This window comes from Ipomoea nil, unplaced genomic scaffold, assembly GCF_001879475.1.
Source record: "Ipomoea nil cultivar Tokyo-kokei standard unplaced genomic scaffold, Asagao_1.1 scaffold2704, whole genome shotgun sequence".
NCBI lineage: Eukaryota > Viridiplantae > Streptophyta > Magnoliopsida > Solanales > Convolvulaceae > Ipomoea > Ipomoea nil.
Genome location: NW_017619132.1, coordinates 3,378,076 through 3,404,465, shown reverse-complemented (window position 1 = coordinate 3,404,465; position 26,390 = coordinate 3,378,076). Strand labels below are relative to the sequence as shown.

At 38.8% G+C, this 26,390-nt stretch overlaps 5 protein-coding genes across 7 annotated transcripts; 4 read left to right on the top strand and 1 right to left on the bottom strand.

Moving 5' to 3' along the window:
* The first annotated feature begins 895 nt into the window (after positions 1–895).
* On the top strand, positions 896–12,244 carry LOC109156148 (benzyl alcohol O-benzoyltransferase-like). 3 transcript variants are annotated; one of them, XR_002049969.1, is made up of 3 exons: positions 896–1,421; positions 2,595–3,611; positions 12,153–12,244. XR_002049969.1 is itself a non-coding variant. In XM_019304000.1 (3 exons), exons 1-2 carry the CDS (start codon positions 978–980, stop codon positions 3,528–3,530), a joined length of 1,380 nt encoding a protein of 459 aa, XP_019159545.1. In that variant the 5' UTR covers positions 896–977; the 3' UTR covers positions 3,531–3,532; positions 11,610–11,651. The 3 variants fall into 3 exon arrangements, 2 of the variants coding, with proteins under 2 accessions (XP_019159545.1, XP_019159544.1); XM_019304000.1 differs by lacking the exon at positions 12,153–12,244 and adding an exon at positions 11,610–11,651 and having other exon boundaries at positions 2,595–3,532; XM_019303999.1 differs by lacking the exon at positions 12,153–12,244 and having other exon boundaries at positions 2,595–3,655.
* LOC109155691 (benzyl alcohol O-benzoyltransferase-like) lies at positions 935–11,610 on the top strand. The gene is made up of 3 exons (XM_019303310.1): positions 935–963; positions 9,713–10,170; positions 10,732–11,610. Exons 2-3 carry the CDS (start codon positions 9,727–9,729, stop codon positions 11,608–11,610), a joined length of 1,323 nt encoding a protein of 440 aa, XP_019158855.1. The 5' UTR covers positions 935–963; positions 9,713–9,726.
* A 2,689-nt stretch (positions 12,245–14,933) lies between the features above and the next one.
* On the top strand, positions 14,934–17,199 carry LOC109156089 (F-box protein CPR30-like). The gene is made up of 2 exons (XM_019303913.1): positions 14,934–16,267; positions 16,944–17,199. The coding sequence occupies exon 1, from the start codon at positions 15,012–15,014 to the stop codon at positions 16,212–16,214; it is 1,203 nt and encodes a 400-aa protein (XP_019159458.1). The 5' UTR covers positions 14,934–15,011; the 3' UTR covers positions 16,215–16,267; positions 16,944–17,199.
* A 569-nt stretch (positions 17,200–17,768) lies between these two features.
* On the bottom strand, positions 17,769–19,803 carry LOC109156090. Its single transcript, XM_019303914.1, has 3 exons — positions 19,503–19,803; positions 18,858–18,881; positions 17,769–18,335 (listed from the first exon to the last, which is right to left on the bottom strand). Exons 1-3 carry the CDS (start codon positions 19,711–19,713, stop codon positions 18,019–18,021), a joined length of 552 nt encoding a protein of 183 aa, XP_019159459.1. The 5' UTR covers positions 19,714–19,803; the 3' UTR covers positions 17,769–18,018.
* Positions 19,804–21,691: 1,888 nt separating this feature from the next.
* On the top strand, positions 21,692–24,734 carry LOC109156087 (probable lipid-A-disaccharide synthase, mitochondrial). The gene is made up of 8 exons (XM_019303912.1): positions 21,692–22,025; positions 22,145–22,244; positions 22,394–22,499; positions 22,600–22,820; positions 23,251–23,329; positions 23,505–23,743; positions 24,172–24,398; positions 24,475–24,734. The coding sequence occupies exons 1-8, from the start codon at positions 21,778–21,780 to the stop codon at positions 24,650–24,652; spliced, it is 1,398 nt and encodes a 465-aa protein (XP_019159457.1). The 5' UTR covers positions 21,692–21,777; the 3' UTR covers positions 24,653–24,734.
* The last annotated feature ends 1,656 nt before the right edge of the window (positions 24,735–26,390 follow it).

The following is a 26,390-nucleotide window of genomic DNA, read 5'->3' as shown; positions in this document are numbered from 1 at the left end:
AGTTGCCCCCTGCCCCCTTTGGCTCCGTCCCTGCTATTGGAGATGTTTAGTCTAGATTTTTATGACCGATAAGAATATATAAAAAGCATATTGAATTGTGTGGTGATTTGATCAGTTTTATAGACTTTCCAATTTTTTGACCGGTAAACTGACTTCAAAAGTTAATTTTCTTTCACATCCGGCCATCACCAATTCACCATTGTCCATTTGTCTGTCTTGAGGGTCATATCAGTACTCGACATATATGTGTTATGGCCAACCTAAGTCACTAGTAGCATCCGCTACATCAGTCTTGTCAGCAAATTTTTAACATGTATTTCCTACTCCAATTATATAAATATTGCGCTCCGCCTACTTGAAAAAAAAATCTTATTTATAAAACTTCAGTACATTTCCCAACTTAATTAGGTATTCCAACCTCTACTATGGAAATTGTATATATTAATATATGTACTTGATTTTATTATTAAAATTGATCAATAATTTATTACCCTATTCCATTATATTATATCTCAACTATGAACTATATATACTATCTAGCTTATCCCGACCCATGTATATAATTAAAATTAAAACATTTTTTTTTTATCATAAAACAAAATAATGTTAAAATACTTCGTAGTAGTTAAGTATGAATAGTATTCCTAACAACCCAAAAATCAAGACTGAGAGGTCAACGTTTAGTCAGTAGTCATGTAGCAGCAGCCATGAAACTTCAGACTTAACAACCATGAACATTTACTTCCAATAAAATAAAGGTATGTATATAATTATATATAATATAATATATGGATACCTTAATTTCACAGTAAGCACACCCCTACCCCCCCCCCCCCCCTCCCTACTGTCCAGTGGTCCCCACTCACTCTCCTAAACATGACTATATATGGATGTTCATATCCGTTATTGAAGCACCAACTAACAAAAACTTCAGGTAGTGCCAAACAGTTTTCAGTACATTATATTATTGTGCTTTCATGGCTCCACCGCAATCATTGGTGTTCACTGTGAGGCGGAGGGCGGCGGAGCTTGTTTCTCCGGCGGGGCCGACGCCTGGCGGGGTAAGGTATCTGTCCGACATTGACGACCAGGAGGGGCTGAGGTTTCAGATTCCGGTCATACAGTTCTACCGGAACGATCCCGCCATGAAGGGGAGGGACCCCGTGAAGGTTATCCGGGAGGCGGTGGCGAGGACCCTGGTGTTTTACTACCCCTTCGCCGGCCGGCTCCGGGAGGGGCGTGGCCGGAAACTCATGGTGGATTGCACCGGGGAGGGGGTTATGTTCATTGAGGCCGACGCTGACGTCACGCTGGTGGAGTTTGGTGACGCACTACAGCCTCCGTTTCCATGCTTGGAGGAGCTTCTTTATGATGTTCCTGGATCCGGAGAAGTTCTCAATTGCCCTTTGATTCTTATTCAGGTAATCTTTTTTTTTTTTATTAATTTTTTTTCTTTTGTCATGTGGAAAACTATAGCCACTTTCTCATATTATAGGATATGTTGGAGGCCACATGCTCTGTCGGATTAGAGTGTGGGGGCCCTTGGAGATTCAACATTTTGGGAGAAGGACACCGACATATAATTCAATAGTTTAATAGATACTAAGTAGTATTTAAAAAAATAGATCAATGTTTGAAACTCAACAATAGCATTATGAGAAGTATATCCAAAATGACTAGATCTCTTGTGCGGGGATTATGCTTAAGTGGACAGATCTTGTGTGCATCTAAATTACTGTGATTTACCTCTCCGAGATGCAGTGTTAGGTTGGGGCGTAGAGCCTTAGAGTTGATAGTTCAACCTAAACTTATTGGGAGAAAAAGGATATGTTGGGTATAACCTAATCAAATTGGTCATCAAGTTGTTAACGTACTAATCAAGTTTTAAGTTCAACTTCTACCTCTCTCACATGCTCTGTCAGGTTGAGACGTGTGGGACCCTTAGAGTTGGGGAATCAACTAACCTTTTGCGAGAATATATGTTGAGATAACATAGTCAAATTGATCAAGTTGTTAACTCATAAAATTTTAAATTCAACTTCTGCTGAAATTACCTATTGATCACAAGATAATGTTTATTCAATGCACACTTAAAATGATAATACTATAAAACATAAAATCACTTCTAATATTTATTTAAAAAATATATAATAATTTAATATATACATATGAAAATTTCATTATTATGTTGCGGTGTGACTATAAGGGCATTTTTGAGATTATCTACCTGGGAGATATTTTCAGTGTATGGTATATATTTAAAGTTGGTGTCCATGACAAATATTGATCAGCATGTGTTGGGCCTACTGGGAATCAATCATATTACATTTGAATATAGACATAAAAGTGATTAATTGACGAGTTGGACCACTATATCCTTGAGGGGACATCATGGTGTATATGATGTAGTTTAATATGAGAAGTAATTTATTACAGCTCCAAAAGGACTTATCAAAGGGAGTGAAATAAAATTCTTTTATGTTCAGTTCGTGTACACTTTCATTAATGGTTATATGCTCAACACCGTAATTGCTTATCGGGTGACATACAAATTCGAACCATAACCGGCTCTAATACCAAATTTTGTTATGTAGGTTACTCGGCTGAAATGCGGTGGCTACATAGTGGCATTGCGTCTGAATCACACTATGAGCGATGCCCCAGGTCTTGTCCAATTCATGAACGCCGTAGCGGAGGTGGCGCGTGGCGCGAGTGGGCCGTCAGTGCAGCCGGTGTGGCAAAGGGAAGTGCTGAATGCCAGGGACCCACCCCGGGTCACATGCACGCACCACGAGTACGATGAAGTGCCGGATTCCAAGGGGACAATTATACCATTAGACGACATGGTCCATCGCTCTTTCTTCTTCGGACCGTCGGAGGTTGCCGCTCTCCGGCGGATCCTCCCCTCCCACTTACGCAAGTGCTCCACTTTCGAGCTGCTAACGGCGTGCCTATGGCGCTGCCGGACCACCGCCCTCCGCCCCGACCCGGAGGAGGAGGTGCGCGTGCTCTGCATCGTGAACGCGCGGCCGCGGTTTAACCCTCCGCTCCCGGAGGGGTACTACGGCAACGCGTTCGCCTTCCCGGTGGCGCTAACCACCGCCGAGAAACTGACCAAAAATCCCCTGGGATACGCGCTGGAGCTGGTGAAGAAGACCAAAGCCGACGTCACGGAAGATTACATGAAGTCCGTGGCGGACCTTATGGTCCTCAAGGGACGCCCGCATTTCACGGTGGTCCGGACTTATCTCGTCTCCGACGTGACCCGAGCCGGATTCGGCGACGTGGATTTCGGGTGGGGCAAGGCGGCGTACGGCGGCCCCGCTAAAGGAGGAGTCGGCGCCATCCCCGGCGTTGCAAGCTTCTACATACCGTTTAGGAACAAGAAAGGAGAAAATGGAATCGTGATTCCAGTTTGTTTGCCGGCGTTCGCCATGGAAACGTTCGTGAAGGAGCTTGATAGAATGATAAAGGGAGAAGGCGAATTCATCAACGATGATAGTTACGCTTTCATCAAATCTGCCCTTTGATTCATTGTAGAGCTAAATTGAATGTTTGTGTAGAACTATAAGTCCTATCCATTTGAGTATGTAACTTTTATTGTATACTTGGTCTAAAAATGTGTATCAGTACTTGTAAGACAAATTCGGTTGTTTAAAAAAAAATGTCAAATTCGGTTTTTGGTACGAAGGGACGGTTTGTATTTTGTATACTTACAAGTTAGATTGTTTAAAAAAAAATGTCAAATTCGGTTTTTGGTACGAGGGGACGGTTTGTATTTTGTATAAACTAGTATGTCACCTGTGCGATATTGGTATAAAAATTAAATATTTTATTATGGATAAGATTTTAAAAATAAAATAAAATGGTAATATAAAGTATTAATCCTCAAAATTCATTGCTAAATATGTTTTTTCTCTTGCAATATTAAATTATTTGTTTATATTGATGGTAACAAAATTTTACCAAAAAAATATTACTCCGTATAAAACATTGTATTATTGAATACCACATGAGATTTGAAAATTTTAAATTTAAATAATTTCAATGTTCTTACAATTTAAACATAATTATGCTAATTACACATACATTGATGGGGGTGTGAACCCCGTGGGCTTGGGGCCCAAGAAGAAGAAGAGGTCCAAGAGGAAAAAGGGCTGAGCCCAGAAGAGGAAAAGCCCAAGAGGGATAAGGGCTAAAACCAAGAGGTCAGCTCGACTCCGAGGTCTGCGCGAGTGCGGGGTCGGCACGAGTGGGCAGGCCACACGGAGATAGCCGTTAAAGCATTTAATAGGCCATTTAAGGAGCCTGGTCTGCAGGTCGTTGGGAGGCCCAGTAACGGCAGCCCAACGACCCATAGAATTAATAGGCCGATTTATGGCCTTAAATGTATACTTTTGAATGATTCCGCAGAGACCCACTATAAAAGGGGACTCCTCAAGAGTGTAAAGGGACGCCGAGATCAGGCCAAGAATACACACATATTTACAGAGCTATTATTTTCCTTCTATTTTTGAAAGGTGAATCCACCAACTAAGGTTGTGTTGGACTTCCCTGAGGCCAAAAACCCTAAAACCAACACTGGCGTCGTCCGTGGGGATTGTAACGAAAGGTTACGCTCGCTCTCTTGCATCGAGAAAGGAGTCGGAAATAGAGCAGGAACGAAAGTTCAAAACAATGGATGAGGATCGAAGCCAGGCCTCCGATCGTCACAGCGTACCTGAAGTAGACCTGAGGAATAAATTGAACCAGCGAAATTCACAAAGTCAGGAAGGTGATTCGGCGCCTCGAAATCGGCCTCCATCGATGATACCTCTCACCCCCGCGCAGATCGATGCCATTGCTCGCATCGTAGCTGTGTAAACCCGGGAGCTGAGGGAACCATCGGTCTCCCGATCGCCAAATCCGGAGCTGCAAAACCAACATCTGCCCCAAAGGTCTGATAGAGACCGACGAGAGGATCAAAAGGTAGAAGATCCTCCAGCTCGGTCTGTGCATTCCAGACTGGGCCCAAACACGACCTGACGCTCGGCAAAAGAACGATTGGGTAAGGGAGCACCCAGTCAAGCACGGTCAGGTCGGCAAAATCACAAAGTCACTCGAGAAAGGACTCACACCAGAAGAACCAGAACCCAGGGGCGACGGACCGACAGGCTTGCCCGGGACGAAGATTGGAAAGCCGAGTCCTAGGCCGGAGAGAGTACCGAGTCTACTGGGAATCACACCCGGAACTCTGGCAAGATGGCTTATCTGGCCCAGGAATTGCGTAACCTGAAGGAGCAAGTGGAGGGCAAGGCTAAATCTCCGAGACAAACGTTGCTCACTGCCTTACCCTTCTCGGCCGAGATCATGGCATTCAAGACCCGGCGACTTCAAATTTCCGGAGCAAGCTACTTTCGACGGGTCTTGGGGGTCAAGGACCCTGTCATGTGCCGCGCCTTCCTGTCAACCTTGAAAGGACCGGCTCAAAGGTGGTTCGTCGCCTTGCCACCATGATCAATCCGCAGCTTCGAGGGATTGGCCAACCGTTTCATGAGTCATTATGCGGCCAACATAAAGCCTCAAAAAGACCTTACGCACCTCGGCGACATCCATTAATAGTCCTCTGACTATTGCAATTTTTTAAAATTGATCCTCAACTTTTAATTTGTACAAAAAAGACACTTGATTTTCAAATTTGTTCCAGCATTTGGTCCTTCTTTTATCCATCCGTCTGTGGCGTTAGTATAGGGGTTAAAATGATCTTTTTCTTAACTTGCTTTCTTCTTCCAAGTGTTCGTCCCTATGTGTATGAATTAGACGCAAGGAGCAAAACGAACAACTCCATTGTTCCAGAGTAATATATGGGAAAGGGTCTGTGAAATGGGCGGTGGGTATGACGGCAATGGTTTGGGTGATGATGATGATGATGAAGAGTAGCGGGGTGCTCAAGCTCAGCTTCTCAGGTGTTTGTGTTTTTGTCTGACAGAAGGATTGTTGTTCTGATAACTATCTTCCTGTCAGGGAATTACACTTTTTGTTGTAGATTTTGTACAATCTGGGAAGAAAAATGCAAAATTTTTAAAAGCTGAAGTCTTTTCCCCTGAGAATGGCAAACACAATGCATGCTGTAAGATGTTTGGTAGTATGAACGGAATGTTTGATGCCTATAATTATCAGTATTTTCAAATTCTTACTTCTCTGAAATCTCTTGAGGAAAATATTTTCTCAAAACTTACATCAAAAGTAGCCTTTAAGAATATCAAGAAGTTTAACTGTTTTACTACTTCATTGAATCTGAGAAGAGCCCAGAAACTGATCCCCTCTTTCTCTGGCTAACTGGTGGTCCAAGTTGCTCTGCTCTCTCTAGCTTCTATGAGATTGGTATGTTTGGATCTCTCATTCATTATCATTTTTGTTTCTGTGATAGATATCCTTAAGTGTACTGATTAGAGTTATTAGCCCGGTTAAACTTTTAACAGAAACTAACCTTAATTACATTACCAGAACTCTGAAACTCTTGGGTTTATGTATGTTTTGTTGAAGCTAGGTCCTTTGACCATTAATTATGCAAATTCCACTGGGGAAATCCCAGTTTTGGAGTTGAGTCACTATGCATGGACCAAGGTTTTCAATCTTTCCCTTCTTTAAGTTTCAGTCCAACCTTTACATCACCTAATCTTCCATACTCTACAGTGGAGTTGTTGGTTTTGCTCCTCTGTGTCTAATTCATGCATATACTGAAGAACATGAGGAAGAAGAAAGCAAGTTAAGGAAAAGATCATTTTAGTCCCTAACTAACTCCTAACAGACAGATAGATAATAGAAATGACCAATGTTGGAATAAATTTAAAAGTTAAGTGTCATTTTTGTTCAAATTAAAAGTCAACAACTAATTTTGAAAATTCGAAATAATAAGAGGATCATTGCTAAAATTAATTAATTATTTATTTATTTTTAAAAAATCAACTTTCCTTTTTTTTTTTCTCTCTCTCCTTCCCGTATTACAAAATATTCTCTTTTCTAATTACACTTTCAATTAACTATTAAAAAATTACAAAACATCTCCACTATTATGCTCTAAATACACCTAGAGACGCCTACATTAGGCCGTCTCTATCTTCCCAGTTAAAAGCAAAGAGACGGTCAGCCCTAGGCCGTTTTTTTTTACACAGTTTAACATTCTCCAAACTCTTTTTATTATTATTTTTTTTTCAGATTTTTTTAAAAACCCAACATTCTCCCAACTTACAGACCACATATTCCAAAAATAAAAAACACAACTTCAAATCAGTAAAACATAGAGACAAAACACTATAATGCATGACCAAAAAAAAAACAAATAAATAGACTTTTTAAAAAAGTTTGTTTACATTATAAGCTGCCCGAAAACCACCCCGTCGGAAATCCACTACCGAAAACCACCGCCGCCTGCCAGAAAAAAAAAAAAATTGTAAAAAATGTCCCTCTATAATATGCCAATTATCAATGTCATTCATGAATTATGAGTGGTATAAATGTTGCCCCTCAATTATCAAAACGGTGCACATATTAGCCCCTCCCGTAACAGACATGTGGTTTTCCGTTAGTGTACGACACCGTTAAGTCGGAGTAAATATGTAATTTAGTTGTTTTTTCCCTTCATCGATTCGAAGTACCAGCAATGGACAGCGGTGGGGAACCACAGGTCCGTTACGGGAGGGGCTATATGTGCACTATTTTGATAATTGAGGAGCAACATTTACACCACTCATAATTCATGGGTGACATTGATAATTGACATATTATAGAGAGGCATTTTTTACAATTTTCCCAAAACAAAAAAAAAAAAAAAACAACAACCCGCCGGAAAAAAAATTTAAAAATATACACATCTTGGACTAGCAAAAGTTTGGTTGCTGTAGCCTGTAGAACAAATGTTCTTGAGCCACAAAAAATGGAGGACCACAACAATTAGAGAGAGGGAGAGGCTGCTGCAAAGACAAACAATAATGAGAAGAAAAAAATTAGGATTAGGTTTGATTTTTATATTGACAAGCTAACCTTTGACCGTATTAATACGGTCAAAACATACGTATTATGATTAATGTTTGTATTTATGGCGGCAACGAGAGCAACCTAATTGACTTTATTGGTTTAAACCGGTCAATTATGAACAATTTAACCTTGTTTAACTCTCTATGGTTATTTGTAGGCTAGGGTTATAAGATGCAGTCTCTCACGTGCAATTGAGTTATTAGTGCCAGTTTGTAAAAAGAACATATTTGATCTAATTAATGCATGTAATTCCTAAGTTGATTTGATTATATTAATATTCATAAAATTGACCCCGTAATTTTTTAGTCATTGATCATCTTAAATGAATGGATCAAATTAGTCCACACTTATCCATTGACAGATCTACAATGGGGGCAGCTGCTCCCCTCACCTCTCCCCACCCCCTTTAAATTTATGTACAAACTACTAAGGACTTGAGTAGCTTAGTTGGTTGTAACATTTGATATGATATGAAATGTCTCAATCCCATTAGCAGCACTTTTATATATTTTAGCTTCTTTTCTTTATTTTAGACAAAGACCTTGTGGTCTAGTAACACCAAGTTGCTCTCCCATATGAGAGGTTAAGAAAGTAGTTATAAACAGATAATGCACTTAAATATTTATTTTAGCTTCTTTTCTTTATTTTAACTCTTCCAAATTCCAACCCTTCAATAAATTAAATGTTTTTTTTTTAAGTCTACTCTTTTGTGATTCATTTAGTTATACATCATCGTATTCGAATTAATTTGTAAAAACTTAAAGTTGATCTAACTAAAATTAATGAAAATTAAAATTAAAGTATTTTTTTTAGCTTCTTTTCTTTATTTTAGCTCTTCCAAGCTCCAACCTTTCAATAAATTAAATGTTTTTTTCAAGTCTATATTTTTGTGATTCATTTAGTTAATGTAGCCCACAAGTTTATATTATACTCCATCTTACTCAAATTAATTTAGAAAAATTTAAAGTTGATCTAACTAAAATTAAAGAAAATTAAAATGAAAAGTATTTATGAATATAATGTCTTTTCTATTCAAATTATTTTATCTAATTGATTATGTTTCAAATTTTTTCATAAATATTTTTATAACATTTCAAAGTGTTTCAAAATTCACTCTACCCAAGTATAGTTTTGGCTCTGTCCCTAACTATATGTAGTCTATCCTAAGTATTGTATTTGTAATTTATAATCCGTATTTTGTATTTGAATGATATTATGAACATTTGATATTTTGTCATTGATATTTCTAAAGTTATTTGAACTACGCCCACACTCAAATAATTTTCTGGATCCCCCTATATATATGTGTGTGTGTGTGTGAAACTTTAATACTGTAAGAAAAAAAATTGTTTAATAAAAAAATAATAATATAATATTTATAAAGTAATGTACAATTATATCATTAATAGTACTTCGGACTTAACAACCATGAACATTTACCCAATAAAACAAAGGTTGTATATAACTATATATATTATATAATATATGGCTACCTTAAGTTCACAATAAGCACACCCCTACCACCCACCCCCCCCCCCCCCCGGCACTGCCAAGTGGTCCCCAATCACTCTGCTTTTTTCTTTTTTGGAAAAAATGGCAATACATAGATCTTGATATCCGTTATTGGAAGCACCAACTAGAAAAAACTACTTCAGGTAGTGCCAACCAGTTTGCAGTGTATTATACTCCGTATTATATTATTGTGCTTTCATGGCTCTACCGCAATCATTGGTCTTCACTGTGAGGCGGAGGACGCCGGAGCTTGTTTCTCCGGCGGGGCCGACGCCTCGCGGGGTTAGGTATCTGTCCGACATTGACGACCAGGAGGGGCTGAGATTTCAGATTCCGGTCATACAGTTCTACCACAACGATCCTGCCATGAAGGGGAGGGACCCCGTGAAGGTTATCCGTGAGGCGCTGGCGAAGACCCTCGTGTTTTACTATCCCTTCGCCGGTCGGCTCCGGGAGGGGTGTGGCCGGAAACTCATGGTGGATTGCACCGGGGAGGGGGTTATGTTCATTGAGGCCGACGCTGACGTCATGCTGGCGGAGTTTGGTGACGCACTCCAGCCTCCGTTCCCATGCTTGGAGGAGCTTCTTTATGATGTTCCTGGATCCGGAGAAGTTCTCAATTGCACTTTGATTCTTATTCAGGTAATGTTTTTTATTTTTTATTTTTCTTTTGCCACGTGGAAAATCATAGCTACTTTCACATATTATAGGATATGTTGGAGCGCCTTATAGACTTAGTTTAATGATTTAGTAGATACATTATTTAAAAGTCTGAGATTAAGATTTAGAATTTGACAGTGACATTGTAGAGATTATGTTCAAAGTGACCAAATCCTGATCTCTTACGGGGATTATGTTCAAAGTTGACAAATCTCTTGTGTGCACTGACATTTGGTCATATTTACTAAGTCATTAAATTACAGTGATTTACCTCTCTCACATGCTCTGCTGGGTGGGACATGTAGGCCTTAGAGTTGGTGGTTCATCCTTTTAGGGGAAAAAATGATATGTTGAATGTAATCTAATTAAATTAGTAGTTGTTAATTTAATTAGTAATCATAAAGTTGTAAGTTAAATTTTCCGTGGGAATACCTATTGTTTAATTTGATAGATGGCCAAAAGCTCAGTCACTATTTTGTCATCAAAATATTATGGCTACTAGATAGAGTTTTAAATGATTCAGATAGTTATTTTGTTGTGTAGGTTACCCGGCTGAGATGCGGTGGCTACATCGTGGCATTGCGTCTTAATCACACTATGAGCGATGCCTCCGGTCTTGTCCAATTCCTGAACGCCGTAGCGGAGGTGGCGCGTGGCGCGAGTGCGCCATCTGTGCAGCCGGTGTGGCAAAGGGAAGTGCTGAATGCGAGGGACCCACCCCGGGTCACACGCACGCACCACGAGTACGATGAAGTGCCGGATTCCAAGGGGACAATTATACCATTAGACGACATGGTCCATCGCTCTTTCTTCTTTGGACCGTCGGAGGTGGCCGCTCTCCGGCGGATCCTCCCCTCCCACTTACGCAAGTGCTCCACTTTCGAGCTGCTAACGGCGTGCCTATGGCGCTGCCGCACCACCGCCCTCCGCCCGGACCCGGAGGAGGAGGTGCGCGTGCTCTGCATCGTGAACGCACGGCGGCGGTTTAATCCTCCGCTCCCGGAGGGGTACTACGGCAACGCGTTCGCCTTTCCGGCGGCGCTAACCACCACCGAGAAACTGACCAAAAATCCCCTGGGATACGCGCTGGAGTTAGTGAAGAAAACCAAGGCCGACGTCACCGGAGACTACATGAGGTCCGTGGCGGACCTAATGGTCCTCAAGGGACGCCCGCATTTCACGGTGGTCCGGACTTATATCGTCTCCGACGTGACCCGAGCTGGATTTGGCGACGTGGATTTCGGGTGGGGCAAGGCGGCGTACGGCGGCCCTGCAGGAGGAGTCGTTGGCAGCTTCTACATACCGTTCAGGAACAAGAAAGGAGAGAATGGAATCGTGGTTACAGTTTGTTTGCCGGCGTTCGCCATGGAAACGTTCGTGAAGGAGCTTGATAGTTACGCATTCGTCAAATCTGCCCTTTGATTCATTGTAGAGCTGAATTGAGTGTTTTTGTAAAACTATAACAGCCTGTTTGGTTTGCTGGAAAATATATAAAGGGAAATGGAATTCAAATTTCATGAAAAACAATTTACCATGAAAATAGATTCCATTATTTAGTTAGTTTCCATTATTTGGTTTGTTTTGTTTGGAAATATGAATTTCATTGTTTGGTTGAGTTTGGAAGGGTAAGGAATTATGAATATAAAAGATCGATATGTCCTTAACAATAATGTATACATGCCTAATTAATAAACTTTTATGGTAGTAAAATAGTCCAATATTGTTATATTTTCTTCCCAAATCCTTTGGAAAACAAAATACTAATGCCTTGCTAGGATTTTGTTTTCCTTCAACTTTAGGAACTCAAATGCCAATGGAAAAAATTTTCCATCCAACCAAACAACATAAAACAACATTTTTCTACCCTTTTAGGAAAACATTTTCCATGGAATTTGACTTCCATCCAACCAAACACCCCCTAAGTCCTATGACTCCTATCCATTTGAGTATGTAACTTTCACCAGGTCTAAAAATGTGTATCTGTACTTGTAAGTCAAATTCGGTTTTTGGTACGAGTAGTAGACGGTTTGTACTTTGTACAAATATATATATGCTGGTTTTAGGACTTTTGACAGCCCACAGAGGTTCAACACAATATGTTAGATTGGTTGATTCAGCGGTAGAGAAAGTGGAGAATGACTTTGAAAGAAGAAATAGCTACAAAGTCTAGGGCTAACTTTATAATTTCCGAGTGTTCTCTGGACTTGCAAAAGAATGCCCATAACATTTTGTGGGAGGCCTATTTATAGGTGGCTGACCTACACTAATTAAATACAAGTATTAATGCGCAGTAATGGAAAATAGAGGCTAAGAGACGTTGGGCCACTGTTATTGGACTCTTTCAACGGTTGGGTTGACACATTAATGGCAGACATTGAAGTGGCAATGGTCACCTGTCAGACCGACTCTGGTTGATGCCGATTCTCCGGATCGGACTTGGCTTCATACTCGTCCAAGCTCTTCACGAGGTCTTCTCAGGGCCTACGAGACAGATTCCCCTATTTTTTTGGGCTCATTGCAACAAGTCCATTCCTGTATTCATTTTCGCAAATTATGCAGTGGACTCGTGTCTACAATGCATTGTGGACACGAGTCCAAAACGACGTCGTTTTCAGGAAAAACGTGTCATTTCAGTTTAAAAAACTTGATTTTGTCTCGCCGTTAATAGCGTTATTCGTTTGTGCCATTATGAATGTACAATTATGGGATTGTGAATGTACAGTTATGAAATTATGAATGTAAGTTATAAAATTATGAACAAAGAACTCTGACATTATGAACTTACAATTCGTTTGTGCCATTATGAATGTAAGTTAACAGCGTTATTCCTTTGTGCCATTATGAATGTACAGTTACGACATCCCTTCCACCATCTCCGATATCGGTGGAACATCGTAACAACGCCCTTTTACCGGCTCGAAAAGCATGAGCCGGTAAACCGGTAGATTCCCGCTTAAACCAACCTTGGACTGAACCATGGCAATGACAGGTCGGGTTAGACCGGAAGCTTTCCGGCGCCGGAGGAGATTCGGCTGCTTAATCACACCGTTCCATACTCTACAGACAGATGCAGCCTTGGGAAACTGATCAAACGAAATTAAATCCGCATAAGACATTCTAGAGCTACGTCGTTGGGAAGACCGGGAATCAGCTCCATACGGAGAAAAGCATGGAATCGGAGCAGAATTGCGGATTATTAAATTTGAGAATTTTGGGTTCTTGAAGATGAAAGCTAAGGAAACAATCTGTTATAATATTTTTCTTCATAAATTCTTCCAAAAATAAAATTAACAGCATAAAAATATATCATTAAAAAATTTAAATAATTTTTTTTTATTTAATCAAAAAACCAAACATATTGATATTTTTTTTATTTTTAATTACGCTACAATTATATTAAGTCACTATCAGTATAATTGTAGGCTAATTAAAAACATCAATAGGTTGCTGCTAGAGCTCGACGTCATTGTGTAACTACACGCCTGCAGAAGGAGACGATTGATGAGGTGCGTAGAAGAATAGGGAAATTAGTTGATCAAGATTTAAGGATCGTGGAAGCTTGCGGAAAGAGACGACGTTGTGATTGTAAATTTGTTGATCCGACACTTTCTTTATTGTTGCCTTCTGCTCTTCTACATGCTGAAGATGCTGCTAAATTTGTACGTGATAAAACTAGATTCTTAGCTCTTCATAGCCCGATAGAACCCAAACGTATAACAAAGCTTTTCTCCCAAAATCAATTAGCCTCTTCATTGTAGGATGAATGATAGGGAATATACCCTGATTTTGACCTTCCTATACGTCTGTACTTTCATTTAATAGTCGGATCGGGGTCAAACGGCTAGTGTCAAAAGTCAATTAGTCTCTCTTTTCTTCTATTATCTCTCTAAGCATTAAATAAAAGAGAAATTGAGAATCCATTTTCCGGATTCTATCTTCATATTTTCATACAATTTTTATACAAATTACTATACACACGAAATACATAGAGCAATTTAGTTCTATCAATGAATAACCCCAAACTCGATCAATCACATAACAATCTCAAAATCTAGTTAGAAATCTAAAATTGAGGTCAATGAATAGTTTTGTGTTTTCCTAAAACGATTCACACTAATGGGTACAAGTCAATTCACCGAGGATTAATGTAGATCACATGTGCTGTGAAATTGAACGTATATCTTGTGTAATTGTATGTTCAAATAATACAGAGAAGAGAGCGGAGAAGAAAAGCAAGTTCAAAGCAAGAACACATGAACCACCAACTTTTATTAATAAATAATGAATGAGATCATATTATTTATTTGTTTTAATCTAATCCATTCACTAGATATTTAAATAGAGAAATACTCTTCTTTTATATTAAATAATAATGGGTAAGATTTTGTCATTTTTGTAAATTACTCCGTATTATAAATGGGTTCTTGGTGGCACTTACCTTAATGAACAAGTACGGTAAAGAATTATGAAGCAAAAAAATATTTAAATATTAGAATTTTAATTAGATAGATCATTTGAGTCAATAGTTATTCGAGCATTTTAAAAAATTTTATTATTATTTAACCAGCGCTATAGACTTATAGGATAAGACATATTTGTAAGGAAATAAATCAAAATAATATATGTAGTACTCCATCACTAACGCGTATTTACTTTTTAATTGTTTAAAATTTAAAAGAAATTCGTAACGGTGGCTAGAAAAAACGGTAAACGGCGTTGGCTTCCGAAGAAGCCCATAACTGGCTCTGTCAGCACTGTTCGTCTGTTCTCTCCAAAGCACCATTTTGATCGAAGAAGAAAGAAGAAGAAGAAGAAGAAGAAGAATGAGCCCATCAAAATTGAACAATCCAGCGAAGATGTGTGCCTCTTTGCCCATAGATTTGTGGGCTCAAATCCTCGCCAGACTTCCAGCCAAGTCAATTCTCCGCTGCACCACCGTTTCAAGATCATGGTACTCTCTCATCAAAACTCCCTTCTTTATCTCCAAGCATCTCAATTTCAATTCTCAGAATGAGAACCGCAGTTCTTGCCTTCTCGTGCGTAGTTGCATTAACCCCAGAGAAGAAATCTACGAGTTCTGTGATGACGATCGCTATCTAATTAAATTTGTTGAGTTTAGAGCTCCGTTTAAGGCCGAAAATCCGTTTTTCAGAATTATTGGGTGCTGTAATGGACTGATATTCCTTTCTGATGATTTTTTCAAGAACTATCACGATCTGATTCTTTGGAACCCGTTTATAGGGAGGTCGGTTTGCCTTCCTGACCCCAATTTTGTGCATTTCAAGCACTCGCTTGGGTTTGGGTTTGATCCCGTTATGAATGACTACAAGGTGGTGAATGTTGTGGATGTTGGGCTTGGAATTGCCTCTCCCAAAGTTGAGATCTTTAGGCTAAGCAAACGGGTATGGGAAGAGATTAGTGATAATGCACTTGCCTTTTCCGTCCCTGGAAGATCTAGTCAAGCTTATCTAAACGGGGCGGTTCATTGGGTTGGACAGGGTATGCTGAATGGGGAGCTTAGGAACTTGATTGTGCGGTTTGACATGAGTAAGGAGCGATTTGGGATGATGGAATTGCCGGAAAGTTTGGCAACACTGCCATTTATCTGTGTAGCAGCAGATGTCTACATGGGATCACTTGCTGTGGTTGTGCTGGAAGATAATTCGAGGTACAGTATATGGATAATGAAAGATTATGATTGCGTGGCTTCATGGACGAAGCAAGTGTCTTTCATCTTTCCTGAAAGCGCGGGTATACCTTTTGGATTTAGGGGAAATGGAGATGTTCAAGTGATGACAACCTATGGACAATGGCATGCTTATGATCCTAAAGGTCCACCACATTATAAGTACCTTGGAGTATGTGAGTTTAAAGAGCCTAATCTTTTATTCTCTTTTCACGCAAGTCCTTTTGTTGAGAGCCTGGCTTTTCTTGATGCGAGCGCTGATTTTGATGATGCTTCTACTGTACAAAATTTGTCTTTACGACGTAGTAGGAGAAGCACTGCTGATAATGACGATAAGTGACATTTCAGTTATACAGAACTTGAAGCCTTGTGGTTATAGTAAAGAAAAGAAAGGTACTCTTCTTTCCACCTTTGAATTTTATCATAAAGTATCTATGTAATTGCAGCTTACCTTTGTTCTGCCAAGCCTTTTTCTTTTTCTTTTCTTTTTCAATCTTGCAGCAAAAATTTTGTATGACCACTTTAATTTTGAAGATCTATTACTGTGGATATACAGATTATGAAACAAATTAGACGATATTGTGATGTTGGTATCATTAAACAAATTGATATTTGATTTGTGTCTTGTTTTGGATCTTTTAGAACTGATGCATAGCATGATACCTTTGCCTTCAAGGCATTGTAGCCTGTCATTTAGGAATTGTTTTCTTTTGCTCTGGTATCAAATACTTCCAATAAAATTTGAATTTGGAGTGATGAAATGTACTTAATGCTGGATTTAGACTAATATGTTATGGAGAATTTGCTTATTCCTAATAAAAAGAGCGAAAGGTCTGGGAAGTGGGAACTACTAACGTGTGGAGTGCATTTGCTGAAGATTTTGCATGTGGGGAGAACATAAAATTGTATGCTGTAAAAGGGCCATTTGCAGGTGACCTTGTACACGAATGCACAGTTGAACCTTGTTTCGTGTGATGTGAAAACTCATAAATTTGCTCGACTTGATGCATAAACACCATTAACCCCTACTCGTTTTCTTAAAACAATCTTTACTTGATTTTGAATGCAGGGCGTCAAGTGCTGATGCAGTCGGGAATGGATTCATTGACTTCTAACACAGCATGTGATCTGAGCACAGCTAATCTGCTATCTTGTGATTACCTACTTTCCTAGTGTAGTTTGTTTTTAAGATGCTCTATCATTCACCTATGTACAAAAAATCTTGTGTTGCTTGCTTGTGAAATATGCAATAGGCTTCTTATCCCATACATTGTGACAACTTCATTAACAGTTTAGTTTATAAATCAAGTTCTTCTTATGTACTAGTGTATGCAGTTTATGATTGTTGGATGCTTTGAAGTTACTGTTGTTCCTTTATCAAAGCATCAACTGATGAACATAGCAGTTACCTAAGGCGTTTGGTTCGAGGAATTTGAAATTACCAACAAATCACAAAGTAATCTTACACATTCTCGTAATCGTTCCTATAACCGTTCAATACCTTCCAAGAGGTAATCCATATTCTGAACAATACTTTCTAAGTGGTAATCCACATTCCTTACAAACACAATGTCTCACCACTATAGCATTCCCCCTTGAAGTAAATTGTCATCATTGTGTGGACAATTTCAACAAAATTGGTGAGACTTAGCTTGATAATCACAAGGTTCCAAGTTTGTCTCTGAGTGGGAACAGTCTATTGGTCATGGACATGGACAACTTAGGCTGATATTACTACTTTGTCGGTTAGGGTCACAAGACGAGATTTACCCAATTCAGGCCTTCGGATAGTGGCTCAGTGGGTTTCCCTCATCAACCCAAAAAAAAAAATGTCACCATTGTAATGTTTACTACCACAGAAGTAAAATGACCATAAGTGCTGCAAAGGTTGACAGTGAATACAAAACGAATGGCAGCCTTTACTGAAGTCTTTTAGTGGAAATGTTTTGAATCAACATTGGTATAAATACTACATGGCAAGGCTTTGCCTTGCACCAAAACAGGAAATCTCATATGGAACAATAGATGATGAAGCACAACTTTCTCTATACTACTATTGCAATCCAACAGAATTGAGACCATAACGGCACCAGTTGGATTGCCTTGGGATATTACAAGTGATATTGGGGCGTGGCCTTTAGATTTCATTGAGACTTTACCGCCTTGTCTTTCCATCCCTTCTGGCGTGCCCTCGACTCCCACAAAGCAGTCAGTTTCTTCTGTGCCAACAACGCTACATCTGCTTTTTCTCTAGCCTCCTCGCAAGTCTCCATCCCAGAATTGCACTTGTCCGCTTCTTTCATATACTGAGATGTCAGCTTTTTTGCCTCTAGAAGTGCAATATCAGCTTTGTGCTGATTCTCTGAGGCTTCAGCTTCTCGGGATTTTAATTCCTCGGACAACAGTTCTGCAAAGTTCTTCTCTGTGTCTTCACCCACCTCGGGATCATGCTTTCCACAATCTGTAAAGTGTGAAAATTGGAAAAAAGGGGCATTCGTGATCTCATATCAAATGGCACAGGTATCAATATGCTCCAAAAGAAAAGAAAAGACCAAGTTTCTCTAGTGTCATTAAACTATGAAGACACAGTTTTACGATTCCACTTGAACACAAAGAAACTGTTATTACTAAAATACGATTATACTTCTTTAGGTCTTCAAGGGCTATGGTTTTCTAAAACAAGAAGCTCACAAACACGAACACTATATATACTTCTTAGATAAACCAACTGCTTCAAATGATTTCAACCTCACCCCGTGCAGATCCATTATAAGCATAACAAAAGAAGGTACTGAATCAATCATTATACACTTCTCTATAATCAAACGGGAGCTAAAGGAGCAAGGGCAGAACTAAAGTCGTATTGCATTCCTCATTTTCATCTTTAAAAAGCTGGACACAAACAATCAAAAGTCTTCCTATTCAAGTAAAATTTAAGTTGAAGCACAAAGATATTTTGTGCAATTGTGCTTATATCACTAACCTGTAAAAGAAGCGTTGCTCAATCCTGCAATAACAAGAGAGAAATCCATGTAAGGAATTTTTAGATATAAGGCTAAGCAATACAAGTAATGAATATCAATGTCAAATTTCAAATAGATACATGCTTCTATGTAAACAGATAGCTTATATACAAACTAGCCTATTCAGAACCAAAGCAGAGTAGATGATGTGAAAGAATACTTATTATTTCTTATTTTTACTAAGTTAATGCTGTATAGCTTATGCTCAATTACTAATTGCAAACCTGACAAAACCACAATCTTTTCAATTTTTTCTTTTTGGTACTTCCATAGTTCAGTTTTCCAGGCAAGGGGGTCTGCTTAAGTGAAGCTCTGCATTATTATTATACTGAATCAAATATGAAAATGTAATAATTGAGCTTAGACTCTTAAAGGGAAACTGATCCAAGCAAGCCATCACTAAATAGTTCATGTATTTCTTCTTGAGAGACCAACTATGAACTATGAACTACCCCCAACTGAAAAAGATTGCTACTTTACTAATCAGATGAACTAAGATTCATGAAATAACAGCAAATTTGGAGCTATATCCACATAAATACCAATACCCAGAAAGTGAAATGCAAGGATCTTAGCAGATCCGATAAGGGAGAAGCAAAAGAAACCTTGAGGAATAGAGAGAAGGGGCTGGGAATTGCAGTCACAGTTGCAAGGAGGACAAGAATAATAGGATGAAGAAGAACGGGTCACAGCTGCTATGCCTTCCTTGAGGTGCCAGTACAATGGTGGACCCAGAATGTAGCCGGCCAAGCACACCGCCATCACCCCAAGCAGCGCCTTCACCACCCTCTGTCCACATCGTTGGTTCACCGCCATTCTCTCTCTCTCTCTCTCCCTCTCCCTCTTTCTTTCTTTCTCTCTCTCTCTCTTTCTCTTTCTCTGTACTCGATCTGCCGACTGGAGACTACTGTCTATTAGCACGAAGTTTCATTAAAAAAAAAAAAAGCGAGTTTTTTTTTTTTAACAGTCCTAGTGCTCCAGTAACTCTCCTGACCTGGAGTTCCCCGAGGTAAATTTGACTTTATAGGCTTTTATAGCCTTCGTATTGCAAGAATTCTATTATCTTTATCCTAAAATTGAGATGAATGAAATAAATTACGAGATATGGTTTAATTATTCTTGAAATATTTATAAGTTGTTTACAATAAGATTTTTATTTTTTATTTTTTTTTTGAAAACTTGTTTACAGTAAGATTAATTTTACGTTTTTTAATATAAATTAAATTTTAATCTTTGTGACAACACCAATTAAGATGGTTGTGTTATTAGTTTAGTAATTATGGTTTTAATTTAATTGGTTGTGTTATTAGTTTAGTAATTATGGTTTTGAATTTGATTTTTAATAAAAGTAATGTATGATCTTTATGATTTGAGTTAATTATGTATAATTATTCGTGATCTTTTGCACATTCTCAAAATAAATGATTAAGATTGCAAAAAGCATTAGTAAGATTATTAGAGTGCATAAACATTGCTTACGTGGCTGAATAAAATAACAATAATAATAAGATATAGTTGCTCTAAATCTTAAAAAACACTCAATCGAGTTGGATGACGACTTAGTTGGGTTGGACACTGACTCGACCAAATTAGGTTTCAAGTTGGACGAGTCGACGCTTAATTAGCCAACCGACTAAAAGGCACTCGGAGGTAAAATTCTCTCGACCGAGAGACCTTAGAACCTAGGCAGCCACCTCATTTGATTTGTACACCAGTGATAATAATTGCTGTAGGTATTTTTCGTCACCTAAAAAAAAGATAAAGGGTCAAATAGACTCTTAAACTATAGGTTAAAGAGAAATTAGGCCTTTCAACTTTAAAAGGTACAATTATGCCTTTTAACTTGTTATTTTGAGTCAAATAAGCCTAATAACAGATTTTTCACCTAGAATTATCTGTCAAAAAATTATGACGACATTTCCGGCAAAAAAATTCGACGAAAAAAAAAAAATTACCGGAGAAGACAACCATTCGGTCGTCTTCTTCGGTGGAGAAGGCGACCAGATCAGATCACCTTCTCCATTGGAGAGGACGACCAGTCCAGTCGTCATCTCTAGTGGAGAAGGCGACCAGTCCGGTCGCCTTCTCCACTGGAGAGGGCGGCTAGATCTGGTCGCCTTCTCCATTAGAGAGGACGACCGGACTGGTCGTCCTCTACAATGGAGAAGACGACCGAACGGTTGTCTTCTACGGTAGGTGTTTTATTATTATTATTTTTAATTTTGTTGTCGCCGAAAATATCGTCGGAATTTTTTGATCGATTATTCTATGTGAAAAATTTATTAGTAGGCTTATTTGACTCAAAATAACAAGTTGAAAGGTCTAGTTATACCTTTTTAAAGTTGAAGGGCTTAATTGCTCTTTTGCCTATACTTCAAGGGGTCGTTTGGTTCACAGAATGTCAGATTACCTTAGGGGAATATTAGATTACTGGAAATGTTAGATTCCTGTGTTTGGTTAAAATTGAGGTATGTAATATAATCATGTTTGGCTTAGGGTTATCTTTTATACACACTATAAAGATAACCAATGTTATCTTAAATTACCTAAGATTTTGAAGGGAATCACATTCCCTTCAAAATCCTATGTGGAGGGAATGTGACATTCCTGGGAGAATGTTAGATTCCCTAAGATAATATGAACCAAACACCGGAATGTAAGCTTTGGAATGTCACATTCCCTTGGTTATGTTATATAACCTGAACCAAACGCCCCCAAGCTATTCCCCCCTCCCCACAAAAAAAAAAAAAATACTCTTTATTCACTTTTCTTTAATTAAAATAAAGTCCCTGTTCTTTCGTTTATTTACCCTGTGTGCCCAAACATTTGCTAGAATTGCTACACCGCGCGGCGCCGGTGCTGATCGATGCTCAGAAAGGAATGATGATGATGATGATACAGACAACAGTTCGGAATACGAAAGCCTCGGGTTTGATGCCGCTACTGGTGAAAAGGGCAGTATCGTTCTCTGCTTCGACCCAATCTACCGTGGAATCGGCTTCCAGGGACGGAGAACTCAGGCTCTTCATCGTTGCTGGGGAGGTTTCCGGTGACGCCATTGCCGCACGTCTTATGAATTCTCTCAAAAAGCTCTCTCCTTTTCCCGTCCGCTTCGCTGGCGTTGGAGGGTAATGCTCTACAATACATTGTTTCTGATTTTACAACCATCTTTTTCCCTTTCTAATACTCCGTATTAGCATTCTAATTCCTCATTCAATATCATGTTCTTGTTTTTGCATTTATTCAGGCATAGGATGTCTAAGCAAGGGTTGAACTCTCTCTTTCCAATGGAGGATATTGCAGTGATGGGTATTTGGGAGTTATTGCCACATCTTAATCAGTTCAGAGTATGCCACATTACTTGTATTATTATTGCTTTAGATGCAGTTTTTCTTTAAGAAAGAAATTTTGGTAGTTTAATACTGTAATTTGTGCATTTTTTTTCTTTAAGAAGTAGTTTAATACTGTAATTTGTGCCTTAACTTTGGTATTACAGGTTAAATTGAAACAAGCAGTGCAGGCTGCTCTTGGTTTTCGGCCTCATGCTGTAGTCACCGTGGATTCAAAGGGATTCTCCTTTCGTTTCCTAAAGCATTTGCGGGGTAATACATGGCAGGAGTTTTGGTAAAGAAAGATATTAGCTCTTTCCCATATGAACTGGAAAAATGGTGTAGGAATATGAAAAAAAAATGGTTTTTGCAGCTAGGTACAGGATACAAGGGACGCTTGGTCCTCTGCATTTTCACTATGTTGCACCGTCATTCTGGGCGTGGAAAGGCGGTGAGGCAAGACTGGGAGGACTTTCTGAGTTTGTGGATCATGTCTTATGTATCCTTCCTTTTGAGGCAGAAGTTTGTCGATCGAATGGAGTAGCTGCAAGCTTTGTCGGCCACCCTACACTTGAAGATATATTGGAGTTTGAGGTGAAAATTAGTTTTTATATTTTTGGTTTTAGACAGAAGATACTGTAGAACGCATAATGGAGCTTAAATGCAGAAGTCTTTTCTTCATCATCCTTATTAGTGCTATCTAGCCTGTGTTTACTATTATGACTTTTAGCCTGCAAATCTTTGGATATTTTCTCCTTTACAAGAAGATTTTTTGGCTCAAATTTAGAATGCTCCCACGCATATTTGCTTGTTTTCATACTTCTCTCATGTTACACATCTTTCCAATATTTATTGGCTTAAAAGGATTTTGAATCGTGCTGCCCACACTGTTGCTAGGGAAGCCGTTTCTGTGTCAGGTTACGGGGAGTGGTTCGATAATCCTCCTCATTATCTTGTTGATGTTCTCCTTTCTGATTTAATGCATTAAGTTCTTATTCTTAAAAAAAAAAGGATTTGATTTAAGGGGAAGGACACGACACAAGGGGGATGGAGAGTTCGAGGGGATGCAGAAAAGTTTAGGAATGAATATGGAATATCCTCAGGTATGGCAACTTTTAAGTTCTTGTAATGCATTGGTTTTTTCAAGTTTATTGTAAATATTAAGCAATCCTTTAGTGCATCGTACTTTCTAGATTTTTGTTTCCGGACACCCAAAAATTTTGCTACGCTTTCTAGTTGTTGCATATTCATTTAGCAGTCGTTAATTGACTTTTGAAGGATCCAAAATCATGTCCTTGCTCCCCGGAAGCAGATTACAAGAGGTTACTAGAATGATGCCCATCTTCTCAAACACGGTGAAACAACTACGAGATTCCTTTCCAGACTTGATTACGACTATCCACGTTGCACCTAACCAACATGTGGAGAGTTTCGTCGGTGAAGCGACCCGTAACTGGCCTGCACCTGTTATATTGATTCCGGGAGGATCACACCACATGAAGTACGACTCTTTTAGCGTAAGGACACTCATGACTTCCAATTCTTTATTATAAATGTCTGTTCACTGGTGCACCTTTGACCCTTGCATCACAAGTTCCAAGCCTTAAACTAAACATCCATCTCAATCATATGATTTAGTTGCTTATGCACAATGCATCCAGAAGTTCGGTAAATGCAACTGTTCTAACAATCTAACCTACAGTTTTGTGTATATGTATGACTCGTATGAATTATGCTGACAACTTAAGACTAACCTTGTGGTCTAATGGCACCAAGTTACACTCTCATATGGGAGGTTGTGGGTTCGGGCCTCAGTGGATTTATGAACAGATACTACATTGTAACAGAGTCAGTAGCACTCAAAAAAACAATTATTATATTGCATATTTGCATTGATTTGGTGAAGATGATAATCTACGAGTTATCTTCTTGTTGTGTACTGCAGGTTAGCAGTGTGGCACTGTGCACGTCTGGGACAGTTGCGATGGAGTTGCAGCTTGCACGGCTACCTTGTGTTGTGGCGTATCGAGCCCATCTCCTGACAGAATGGATCATACGTTACAAAGCTAAAGTATCGTACATTTCTCTTCCCAACATTCTCTTAGAATCTGCGATAATCCCTGAAGCTCTGTTTCGTGCTTGCACGCCTTCAAAACTGGCATCATTGCTCCGGTAGGCGCCCATTACAATGATCATCCTGTACCTTCAAAATCAATTCTTGATGGCTCATGGGTTCTGATTTTTGCAGGAACTTGATTCTTGATGAAAGTCTGAGACAGAAACAGATAATTGCCGCGGAGAAGGTTATTCGGTTGTTGAGACCTGAAAGAATCTCCGGCAGCTCGACGCCGCTGGATTCCATGTCTTTTGATTATACACCTAGTATGATTGCAGCTTCTACTATATTGTTTTCTAGGAGGACATGAAAATTGGAGAGTTTCACCATGCCAACTCCTATTTTGTAAAGCTTTGTAACTTTAAATTTCAGCCTTTAGTATAATTAGAATGTCAAGGATTTTGGTTTTACCCAACCGAAAAGGTTCAATTCGTGATCTTTTTACTACAAGATTTTCATGTAAAATATTATGTCCCATCTCAATATTTTTTACATTTTCATCTACTGGAGTAGGGGTGTAAATGGGCCGAGCCGAGCTCGAGCTCGTTAATGACAGCATTGCTCGAGCTTGTGAACTGATGCTCGAGCTCGAACAGTTCGATTGTTTGAGCTCGAGTTTACGTTCGAATGTGAGCTCGATTTTGATATTGCATTTGACTTGTTTGATTTAAAATTTAAACTACTTCGTTAGATGTAATTCTACCCTTTCAACTCCTCCAACTTGTTCTTGGGATTCATTAACAGTTTCATTGCTTTCACCAACCACACTATTTAAAGTATGTGGATTTTGCAGGACACGTGAATTATTTGTAAACATTCCTAATGAAAAAACAATAACAACATCAAGTGATCAACTAATCATACCTCAGTCCTCAACAAGCTTACAACCATAACATATTATTAATATTATTAAAAATAAATCAAAGCAACAACTAATCCAAAATTCCACATATTAGCTTACTGCCTAAATGCATAATCCGATAAAAGCAACATAAACAATAGCTTCTTTTTTTTTTTTTTTTTTTGAAAAACATAAACAATAGCTTAATTGCTTACTTTCATAACTAATTAAGAATGAATAACTTTCAATAGCTTTAACTAATTAAGAATGAATAAAAGCAACAACTTAAGAATGAATAATATATAATATATTATACGGCTCGCAAGCGGCTCGTCGAGCCACGAGCCTAGAATACCTAAGCTCGACTCGTGCTCGTTTAATTCACGAGCTGCTCGAGCTCGATTTTGACTGAGCTCTAGCCGAGCGTTGACCGAGCCGCTCGCGAGCGGCTCAACTCATTTACACCCCTATATTAGAGTACTGGGTATATTGCCCCATGACAATTTACACCTATAATTTTTTATTTTTATTTTAGAAGGGAAGGCATTCAAACTGGCCTGGTTGGTGAATTGTGAATGGAGACTATATCACTTGAGTAATAATAGTATTAAAAAAAAAAAGTCATGTGCTACACACAAAAATGCAGTTAGAGCATCTTAAGAGAATTTTTTTTTGCATGGTCTGATGCAGGGTGAATCTAGAAAATGTCCTTGACAAAATACCAAACACCAATAATATAAAGGATAGAGTGAGATAAGAGAGGGGGACAGTTGCCTCAATGCCCTCATTCTAAATCCACCCCTATTTGGATGAGAGAGGAAGGAAGAAAGAGAGAAATTTGCAAGAAAAAGAAAAAAAAAAAGAAGTAACGTCTAATGCACCTAGTGCGCGTTTGGGGCACTAGCGTGCTAATAGTACAATTCTTTTCCTCATTTTCTCTCCTCTCACCATTCTATGTAGCTTGCAAAAATTGAGGGAAAAAAAACCATTTTCTGACATGCTCTTAAGTTGTCTAAGTAATTAATTAGATTAAACATTTTTTTTAATGTTTATTGACTCTATTACAGTGTAGTATCTGTTCAAACATACTTTTTCAATCTAATGAAATACAAAGAGTCACCAACGCCTCCACCGAGACTCGATCTGACCTCTCATATGAAAGAGTCCTTATATGCCATTTGAGCACAAGATGCTTGACAATTAAATT

Bases quoted from the DNA above. Each gene is read 5' to 3' on its own strand.
- LOC109156089 (XM_019303913.1), top strand. From the start codon at position 15,012: ATGAGCCCATCAAAATTGAACAATCCAGCGAAGATGTGTGCCTCTTTG.
- LOC109156090 (XM_019303914.1), bottom strand. From the start codon at position 19,713: ATGGCGGTGAACCAACGATGTGGACAGAGGGTGGTGAAGGCGCTGCTT. The intron at 18,882-19,502 runs GTTTCTTTTGCT...TTGTTATTGCAG, and splicing joins CCTTCTCTCTATTCCTCAAG to GATTGAGCAACGCTTCTTTT. The intron at 18,336-18,857 runs GTTAGTGATATA...CACACTTTACAG, and splicing joins GAGCAACGCTTCTTTTACAG to ATTGTGGAAAGCATGATCCC.
- LOC109156148 (XM_019304000.1), top strand. From the start codon at position 978: ATGGCTCCACCGCAATCATTGGTGTTCACTGTGAGGCGGAGGGCGGCG. The intron at 1,422-2,594 runs GTAATCTTTTTT...TTTGTTATGTAG, and splicing joins GCCCTTTGATTCTTATTCAG to GTTACTCGGCTGAAATGCGG.
- LOC109156087 (XM_019303912.1), top strand. From the start codon at position 21,778: ATGATGATGATGATGATACAGACAACAGTTCGGAATACGAAAGCCTCG. The intron at 22,245-22,393 runs GTATGCCACATT...TTGGTATTACAG, and splicing joins CACATCTTAATCAGTTCAGA to GTTAAATTGAAACAAGCAGT. The intron at 24,399-24,474 runs GTAGGCGCCCAT...TGATTTTTGCAG, and splicing joins AAACTGGCATCATTGCTCCG to GAACTTGATTCTTGATGAAA.
- LOC109155691 (XM_019303310.1), top strand. From the start codon at position 9,727: ATGGCTCTACCGCAATCATTGGTCTTCACTGTGAGGCGGAGGACGCCG. The intron at 10,171-10,731 runs GTAATGTTTTTT...TTTGTTGTGTAG, and splicing joins GCACTTTGATTCTTATTCAG to GTTACCCGGCTGAGATGCGG.